The sequence below is a fragment of the Aspergillus puulaauensis genome, chromosome 5 (genome assembly GCF_016861865.1).
Source record: "Aspergillus puulaauensis MK2 DNA, chromosome 5, nearly complete sequence".
Classification (NCBI taxonomy): Eukaryota; Fungi; Ascomycota; class Eurotiomycetes; order Eurotiales; family Aspergillaceae; genus Aspergillus; species Aspergillus puulaauensis.
Window position 1 is genome coordinate 1,737,878 of NC_054861.1, and position 9,000 is coordinate 1,746,877.

The following is a 9,000-nucleotide window of genomic DNA, read 5'->3' on the forward strand; positions in this document are numbered from 1 at the left end:
TCAGATTATGCATGGATCACGCCAACGGGGGGAGCAATGGTGAGTGCTAGGGTCCACAGACTACTCCAATCTCCCGTCCAACTACTGCAGTAGGCTATCTAGTCTACTTGCTTGAGGTTTACATACCGATTTCCAGGTTAATTCTGAAACACTGATTGGAATTGGCTGTGGTAAAGATATACAGACCCAGCCAAGATCGTCGAGTTTCATAAGCCAGCAACACTCACACCTTGCACCAAAGGTCCGTTTGCCCTAATCAACTGTTTGTATTAGATTGTATACCTGTCCTTATGGAGAGTGTGTATGGCTAATAATTCCAGTATGCGGACCACGTGACAAGCAATGGGGTTATAGCTCAGCGGGAGTAGCGTTCGACTGAAGTTCCAACTTCATTCACCCTTAATCGAAAGGTCCCTGGTTCAATCCCGGGTGACCCCATGTTCTTTTTTGTATTAGATCTTTTTGCCTGGAAGTGGGAAGTGGAAGTGGTGGGTGGATCTTGGGTCCACAGTGTCTTGCCCTAATTCAAGTGTATATACTCTGTTTGCATAACCAGAAATGTACATTTCTTATATTCTAAACCAAAAAAGCGACAGGCAACTGTTTTATACTTTCTATGCTCAGACTCACTCCGCAACCTCAATAACCAACTTCGTACAGCTCACCCCACGGAGCAGCTGATCCAACCCAGTATTAATAGCGTCCAAACCCCGTCCCACGACCGTCGGCTCCGGACTCGGCCTGATAGACTTCTTGACCAAGTTCTCCCTCAGCCATGTCCCGATCCAGTACCGGAACTGCTCCAGCCTCTCCTCTTCTGCCATAGACGGCATCACAAAAATCGTCTGCACCCCTTCCACAATCTCCGCATCCGGGGGTACCACAGGCGCCGACGCAATCTTCCCTCCTTCCTCCCCTTCTTTACCGACGAATGCCTTTAGTATAGCCTGGCACGGCGCCAGCTGCCCGGTTGCAAGGAAACAATACCGGATCACTAACCCATCCTCCTTGGCTGCTGAGACGACCGCATCCACAACGTTTGAGTCCTTGTAGTCAAACACACGGTCTGCACCTAGCGAACCAACATATCTCCTATTCACTTCCCCAGATGTAGCGTACACAGCCGCAAAAGATGAGTTTGGATCATCACGCAGCAGCCGTGCTGTTTGAACACCCATAGTACCGACGCTAGAGGAGGCGCCCCAGATGAGGAGGGCTTCTCCTTTCTTTCCTTTATTATTGCCGCTATTTTGCTCCTCTCCGTTGGTATCGGCGTCTCTCATCCGTGGAATCCCCATCGCATCCCACGCGCTAAGCGGCACCTGAACGGCAACAGGCAAAGTCGCCGCCTGGTTCCAGGACAATGACACGCCCTCATCCGGAAGTGGAAGTGCCACAGCATGCTGCCATGGGACAAGACACTGCTCCTGAAACGGACCATAGTCCGGATCACAGGACTTCCAGGCAGAGGCGGCGTAGGCTGCTATGCGGGTGATGCCCGGTTTGAAAGAAGGCGGGACGTCGTCACCAACCTCGAGGACTAAACCTGCAAAGTCAAAGCCGATTACCGTGGGATATTGAGGTATGAAGAGTCCGCTGCCACGCATATGAGTGTCTGCTGGGTTGAGGGCTATGGATTTGACAGCGATGAGGAGTTCGCCTGGTCCTGGTTTTGGGGTGGGTCGGGTTTGGAGCTCAAAGGGGTGGCCTTTGGCTGGGGAGACGGCGGCGAGGTGGGTAGTCATTTTGTTTTGGATTTAAATTTTGTAAAAAGGTTGTATCTGTTTATAATATTGAGGGATTACCTCCTTCTTATGCAATTCAGCTCTGATTCTGCGGCTGTTCGATGCCCTGATTATAGATGGTGGGCAGCCAATCAGAGGCCGCTGTTTCCGAGAACAGGCTAGCGTGGGATATTGTTCCTAAAGGAGTTTAGCGTAGAGTGAGACTACTTTGGGGTCGACGACAGTCTTCACTTCCACCACTGCACATCTGTTCGGCATTGAATCAATTGGGGTATGGAATCGACTCGTCCGGGGCGCAGGGATCCGCGCAGATCGAGATTCGGCTGCCGGAATTGCAAGCTCAGAAAACTCAAGGTGGGTGGCTTTCAACTGGCCCTACTGCTCCGCTGACCTTATAGTGCGACGAGGGGAAACCGCATTGTAAGAGATGTAGCTCTTTCGGGATACTATGCAATTTCATGTGGAATATTCCCGATCTTCAGCCTATAACTGCTGGCACAGGGCGATCACTGGTGGTTAAGCCCCCTGTCACCAGTGCCGTCTGGACGTCTGACGAATCCACCTCATATCAATACCAACTGAACGCGAAATGTCAAAACTTCATCACCCGGTATCTAGGACGAAGTCTCGTCAGCACTACCCCAGATGACTCTAATATGATGCATGTTAATCGCGAGCTCCTGGGATTGGCATTCACTGTAAATATCATTGCATTGATACCATCACCACCAGACAAATCAACTAACATAGCTTGCAGTATCCTTGTTTAATGCACGCCTCCCTAGCCGTGGCATTTTCATATGACCGCCATCTGGATGGCTCACTAGGCTCCCGTCGCAGTCTAGAAGAGTGCTACCACTGGTCCCAAAGCACAACCCTTCTCAACAGACGATTAAAAAAACCAATTGAAGAAAAAGACAAGGACCCAATCTGGGGAACCGCAGCCGCCCTAGCCATTTTGTCCTTCTCGTCACCCGATGCACGCACACCCCAAGAATCATGGCCCTTGAACTCCTCTAACCAGTCCGATCTCGACTGGGTACACATGGGCAAGGGCAAAATGTCGCTATGGAATATAATGAACCCACTACGACCGAACAGTATATTCCGCGTCATGGCAGCGACCTTTGCCCATATGAACCTACCCTTACCAGAGAAAGGCATAGAGGCTATACCAACACCCCTAGCCGCCGTTTGTCTCATGAGCCACTCATCCACAGCACAAAATAATCCTTATTTCGACGCCGCCCACGCAGTATCCCACATCCTACACCTCCCAGATAGCGAGGTCACAACCGGCCAAACTCAACTTTTCACGCGCAGCATCCATGGCTCGTTCGAGGATCTGCTCCGCAATAGAGACCCTGTGGCGCTTTTGTTGCTGTATCTGTGGTATCGCAAGACGAGTCGCAGTATATGGTGGATTGAGCTCAGAGCTAGGGTTGAGTGTCCTTCTATCTGCGAATACCTGCGGATATATCACGGAGAGAATACTACCGTACAGGAATTCCTTCCGGGGGGGACTCTCGCTGATATGTGGGATCGTTGATAACTTGATATAACTTGGCGGTGGATTATACAGTCCACTACTTCCAGGGCTGGGAAAGGATAGTTGCAGCTCAGAGGACTCGACAATTGCGAAACAATAGCCCCAGAGACTTGAAAGGTAGATGTTGAGACGCCGGTGTCAAGAGTCAGGCAAATGTGCAACTGCGCGGAGGATGAGTTTGATGTTAGACCCCAAGTCATCGCTGATCAGAGGGACGGATGCTGGTTCCTGTTGCTCGAAGATATAACGTCCAGGAATTCTAACTCAACCAACAACTAGACAGACTTATTGGACGAGCCACCGCACCACATACAGGTGATTTAAGGGTATGTCGACATGGAGTCCATAGTCCTTGGTACTTGGGGCTCGGACAGTAGGGTATTTTGAGTTTACTAGCGGCGGGTGGCTGCGGGGCCCTTCCCGATTGGTTTTTGACAAACATGATTGGTTGTTCCAGCCAACTGTGCACAAGACTGAGACCGTGAGAAGTAGGTGAGAAATACAAGTATTATTGTAGACTGTCTAATAAGATGAAATAGGACCTTTAATACAAGGTACGAAAACAACACACAGCGCTCTATTCAGTTTCTAACACTATTGGTTCGTCAGACCAACGTGTCCTGGTCAAGGCTCTGGCTGGTTACTTGCAGAGTGCTTTTCAGTTATCCCACTGGAGCCGGGCTGGCTGATATTGTCCCACCTGATACCAGCAGCTAAGACAAACGCCATTGCACTCGCAGCCACGGCAAGATACTATAATGCAGACGCAAGACGGATTAGTTCAAGTAGTCAATCGTTAAGGGTGTAGGGCGGGTCCACTTACAAAGACAGTGGTGATAGCATCATTATACGCAGTGATTATAGAATCAACACGGCCAGGAAAAGCTTCATGGGCCGTCTGTTTCACCTTGAGATTCCCAGCCTCCAGCAGCATCGCGACACCGGTGCCGTTCAAGCCGGCGCCAGCGCCAGATTCAAGGGCGGTAACTAGTTTATTGTGAAATATGGCAGCACCCGCAGTCTGCATTACGGAACTTCCAAAGTACTGCGCAAACATGATGGTGGAAATACCAACTGGGATCATGCTGGGACTGGCTTTGAGCGCATTCTGGACTGTAAGAAGGGCCATTTGCGCTGCGAGTCCACATCCGAGACCCTGTAGGATCTGGAACCCTATCCACTTGCCTGGTGATGTTGAGAAGGGCTTGAAGGTTGTATATAAGCCCGAGGCAATACACTGCATACCTGAGCCGATGAAGAACCAGGGGTTGTAGTATCGTACGTATTTAGCTAGTATGTTATTGTCAGTTCCCGAATCCATGAGACCCAGAAGGGGAAACATACCAGCTACACCAGAGGCAATAGCTCCAAAGACCTGTGCACAAACTGACGGGAGGAGCATGACTCCGCTTCGCATAGGGCTCGCACCGTTGACGATTTGGAACCACTCCGGGAGGTAGTAAACAGGGGCGATAAAGGCGCCCATGAACAAGAATCCGAAGAGAATGCTCAGCACCACAGAGCGATCGTTAAGGAGGGTTAAAGGAATCAATGCTGCTTCGCCTTTGCGTATCTGCCACCCGATAAACAGCAGCATCGATACAACGAACCCAACGAAGAGGCCGATGATAGTCGCTGAATCCCAGTCATATTCTCCCCCTCCCCATTGCAGAGCTAGGAAGAACATGACTATCGATGAGACGAACAGCACACAGCCGATCAAGTCCAGCTGCAAGATTCTCTGGAGTATCGTCTTCTCCTGGGCTGCGGCTTTGTTGTTCTGTGGGGGGTGAAAGAAAAACAGCAACGTCGCAACTGTAACTGCTCCAGTCGGGAGATTGATATAGAAGCACCATCTCCAAGAGACCCGAGTCGTGAAGGCACCCCCGATGATGGGCGCAATCACCGTCCCAACAACATAGAGCGACAGGATCAGTCCGGAAAACAGCGGACGCTGAGCTGTTGGCGTGACCAGTGCGATGACAGAGAGACCACCAGAGACAACACCTGCGCCTCCAATGCCCGCTACTGCCCGGCCGACAATAAACATTGTGGAACTGTTTGCTGCGCCGCAGAGGAGGGAGCCGAGAAGGAAGACGCCGAAGAAGACGAGGTACGTCCACCGTATGCAGAATATTGTTGAGAGCTTGCCGCTCAGAGGCTGCAGGGCGCACATGGCCAGTGGGTAGGCCGCGCCGTACCATCCTATGTCTGTTGCTGTATTGAACTGGCTGGTGATGGCGGGGATGGCCTGCAAAGGCGAGCATGAGAATCTATTCTGGGTTGGGCGGGGTCAACTTACAGTCGCAATAATGGAGGCATCCAGGGAGATAAGAAGCGTTGCAATCATGAGGCCAGAAAGAACGCTGTAAAGTTTTGGACCGGTCAGGCATTGTGCATCCATGGCATCTGGTGTGATGTCGGAAGAAGGAGCTTCACCGTCAGCCTTCGTTTCTGGGTTCATGGTTGGAGATATCTTTGACAACTTTGAAGCAGGTAAAGATGAGAATTCCTCTATTATATTGACGAATAAATCATGGTCTTATTTTCTGTCCATAGCAAAACAAAAGCTGCGCGTGTTATACTCCTATATTCGTATGACTCCGACTCCGACTCCGATTCCGATTCCTACTATCTTTCTGTCCTCACCACAGGGCTTTAATTAACCAGTATATTGTTTCGAATAGCTTATATCATGCTGCATTTCCTTATTGGGTCATTCCTCCAGAGGACAGTTTCACGGGCCCCAGAAAGCAGCTACTTGGCGACAACAGTAAGTTGTTCAAAGTATGCGGAATTTCCGGTTTAGGACGCTAGGGAGCGAATTTGGATAGAGGCGCTCCCGTAGGCCAGATGCGGGTCTGCTTGCCTATTGCCTAATTTCAGCCTCTATGGCTTGAATGGACTAATTTACAGAGAACTTAGAAGTTTACTTGGAAAAAAGTGCACGACTGAGAGCCAACTCTCAAAGGTCTTAACTATTTTAAACAGTAGCCGATCAATCGGCCCTAGGAAAAAGTATCCCATGTATCATGCAAATGCAACACCTCATGCCAGTGGATATTGGTGGTACGAGGTCAAAAATAACAACGCCATGGTGATGCTGTAGTCGGAGCTAAGACAAATCACCTCCGGGTCCCCGAAGAAAATGCATGCAATGCTTCTTCCATAGAAATTCATCTATGATGCCGAAACGCCAGAATAAATGCAACATCGTAACAAAGTGAAAAGTTGTACAGAATACAAAAGTTAGGGTGAATACAAAAGGGGGGAGGGAAAATGTCGGATGTGAATGTGGTTCGTGAATCGTGAGCGGCGTAAAAAGGAAACGACTCAGTAGTGTGGAGTAGAATGGAAGCTGGGTGGGATGTACGGTCCTTGGGCGAATGCATCGTGGTGGAGGTAAGGCAACAACCCCGTCCTGCGCTCAGCAGTCGACTTTCCTAACGGCTGGTAATGCATATGGTCGAAAGGAATGCTGCGCTGGTGCTCGAGAGAAGCTGAGGGTGGAGGAATCAGCAGCGTATTGACGCTTCGCACCGGACGGTATGGGGAGTTCCTGTTCGCCAGAAAGAACGATGGAGAGAGGTGGGTGGTTGGAGTGTGGACAGCGTATGCAGATACGGCGGGTGAAACCGTAGCCGACGACATGCCGTACGGGCTACTATGGTGCCTTGACGGATCAGGTAGCGATAGTCCCGGGGTCAGCACACCATTCGAAAGAGGTTGAGAGGCCGTAGATGTCGGAATCTGCGGTGCCCAGGTACTAGGGTTATAGACCGGAGGCATGGTAGAGCGACTAGGTGTGGTGGATAGCTGAGGTAGGGAGGCCGGGATGTTCGGAACAAAGTTGCTGGGAGGCAACCGTGGAGCAGGCCCGGGAATGCTCTGTTGTGGCGGTGCCGAGGTTGGTGCCATCATTGGCGGCAAAGCCGGGACGCTCATCTGAGTCGCAGGTGGCAGGCTTGAAGACGGAAGCGGCATATTCGGCAAGGCCATTCTCTTGGACGGAAGCTGCTCTTCAACTGACCCCTCGTAGCGCCGCTTGCGAGAGGTAATCGGGGGGATTTCGCTCGCGGCTTGAGAAACGGCACCATACGAAATCCCATTCACAGGAGCCCATGGCTGCAAGTGTACGGGGTCGGTGGAGGGCGATGGCAGCCTCATGGAAGTTGGTGACAGCTGAGTCCGTGCTGCGCCGAAATTCGGCGAGAGACGAAGGATTGGGGGTGTTGGGAGTACATCGTTATTGTCCGAAGCGAGGGGTGCGCTATTGAAGAAGTCGGCAAATAGGCTGAGTTTGACGTGCCACTGTGCCCATTCCTTCTCGGATGCATAAAGGTTGTATCGAAGGTTGCTTAAAAATTCCACCTCCATTACATGAATCTCTTGAACCGATATTCTAGACACATCCGCCCAGGTCTTGTTCGTGTAGGTGTTGTCGTCGAGGACTAGAAGCGAGGGTTAGCACAATCATCCAGGCCAAGCACATGGACGAGGACTCACATTTGTTCCCCAACATGAGAGCGATCGTCATCAGTCGGTATTCGCTGCCCTTTTTCCCACGCACTGCAGGGTTTGACTTTTTCAGCCGGTAGATGAAGAGAAGCGCCAGCAAAACGACGTTCTGGCTCACTTGTGTCGTCGAGAGTATGCTCGACACCCACTTCTGGAACCCAACTGAAGGAATCGCTTCAGGCGAAAGCGAGGCCCCATGACTGGAGCGTTCCTCAATCGCCCTCAACTTCGGCGAGCTCTCAAACCAAAACAGGCAAGTCATCTAGAAGCAGGTCAGTCTTGTGATACTCTCGAGATTTGTCGATATCCTTACCTGAGCAGCAAAATCCGGCAGATTTCCCTTCCCGTTGTTGATTGAGGCAGGAACCTGGAGGTACGAAGGTGTGGAACTATCCTTGTCTTTTGTCTGGTTGTCCGTCTCGATATTTGAGGGTTGTTTGCTGGGCACCTGAGTTTTTGGTTGTTGCTGAGGCTGCTGCTGCTGCTGCTGCTGCTGCTGGGTCATCCGGTTGACAAAGTCAGCGCCCATCCGTGGATAGGACGGGATCTTGTTGTACACAGGAACAGCATAGCCTTCGGGCTTCCCTCCATAAGAGCGTAGGTTGGTGTAGGCGACGCCATTCATGTCGCTCGGAGGGGTGGGAAGACCGTCCCTAAACGGGGCGGTCCAAGGAATATCAGGCACCTCCAAATGGTTCTGGGTGTGTCGTTGCTTTGTGATAGCGTCCGGACCGTCTGTCCGCGAGTCGTGGGGAATCGTCGGGGTAATTGGAGGGGCAGCGAGATACGAATGCGTCGAGAGCATCGGTAGAGACATATGGCAGAGATCTGAGGTCCGAGGAAACCGGAGAGGGGGGAGAGAGGAAGAAATGAGACCTTAGAAGCCGAAGTGTCATGAAAGTCCCATTGGTGATGGCTAGTGTTGTTGAGCAGGTTTGTGTTATTGAAGGGCTGCTACTGCTAGTATAGTATAGCAACCAAGCGGATCCAGTAGTGAATGTTGTTGGTGGTGCCCTGTCAATGGAATGAAGGCACGTTGAAGGGGTGAAAGCCAGGCCGCCAGTCCAGGACAAAGATGATCCGGTGGCATAGCAGTGAAGGGTTCAGGCAGGCATGTCATACATATAGAAAGAGACGCTTGAGTAATAATATATGGAAGGCGAGGTTCGGATGGAGTTATGGATCGCA

The 9,000-nt window shown here is 51.1% G+C and overlaps 4 protein-coding genes and 1 non-coding gene across 5 annotated transcripts; 2 read left to right on the forward strand and 3 right to left on the reverse strand.

Annotated features, from left to right (window-relative positions):
* Positions 1 to 344: 344 nt before the first annotated feature.
* APUU_t50011S lies at positions 345 to 438 on the forward strand. Its single transcript has one exon. It is a non-coding gene; the product is annotated as a tRNA-Phe (tRNA).
* Positions 439 to 626: 188 nt separating this feature from the next.
* On the reverse strand, positions 627 to 1,745 carry APUU_50670A (zinc-binding alcohol dehydrogenase family protein; the record flags this gene model as incomplete). Its single annotated transcript, XM_041705692.1, has 1 exon — positions 627 to 1,745. The coding sequence occupies one exon, from the start codon at positions 1,743 to 1,745 to the stop codon at positions 627 to 629; it is 1,119 nt and encodes a 372-aa protein (XP_041558153.1).
* Positions 1,746 to 2,018: 273 nt separating this feature from the next.
* Positions 2,019 to 3,294, forward strand: APUU_50671S (Zn(II)2Cys6 transcription factor domain-containing protein; the record flags this gene model as incomplete). The annotated part of the gene is made up of 3 exons (XM_041705693.1): positions 2,019 to 2,099; positions 2,144 to 2,443; positions 2,503 to 3,294. 3 exons carry the CDS (start codon positions 2,019 to 2,021, stop codon positions 3,292 to 3,294), a joined length of 1,173 nt encoding a protein of 390 aa, XP_041558154.1.
* Positions 3,295 to 3,918: 624 nt separating this feature from the next.
* APUU_50672A (MDR family MFS transporter) lies at positions 3,919 to 5,758 on the reverse strand (the record flags this gene model as incomplete). The annotated part of the gene is made up of 4 exons (XM_041705694.1): positions 3,919 to 4,047; positions 4,118 to 4,584; positions 4,639 to 5,545; positions 5,597 to 5,758. 4 exons carry the CDS (start codon positions 5,756 to 5,758, stop codon positions 3,919 to 3,921), a joined length of 1,665 nt encoding a protein of 554 aa, XP_041558155.1.
* Positions 5,759 to 6,627: 869 nt separating this feature from the next.
* On the reverse strand, positions 6,628 to 8,629 carry APUU_50673A (putative mucin; the record flags this gene model as incomplete). Its single annotated transcript, XM_041705696.1, has 3 exons — positions 6,628 to 7,745; positions 7,801 to 8,074; positions 8,126 to 8,629. 3 exons carry the CDS (start codon positions 8,627 to 8,629, stop codon positions 6,628 to 6,630), a joined length of 1,896 nt encoding a protein of 631 aa, XP_041558156.1.
* Between the last annotated feature and the right edge of the window lie 371 nt (positions 8,630 to 9,000).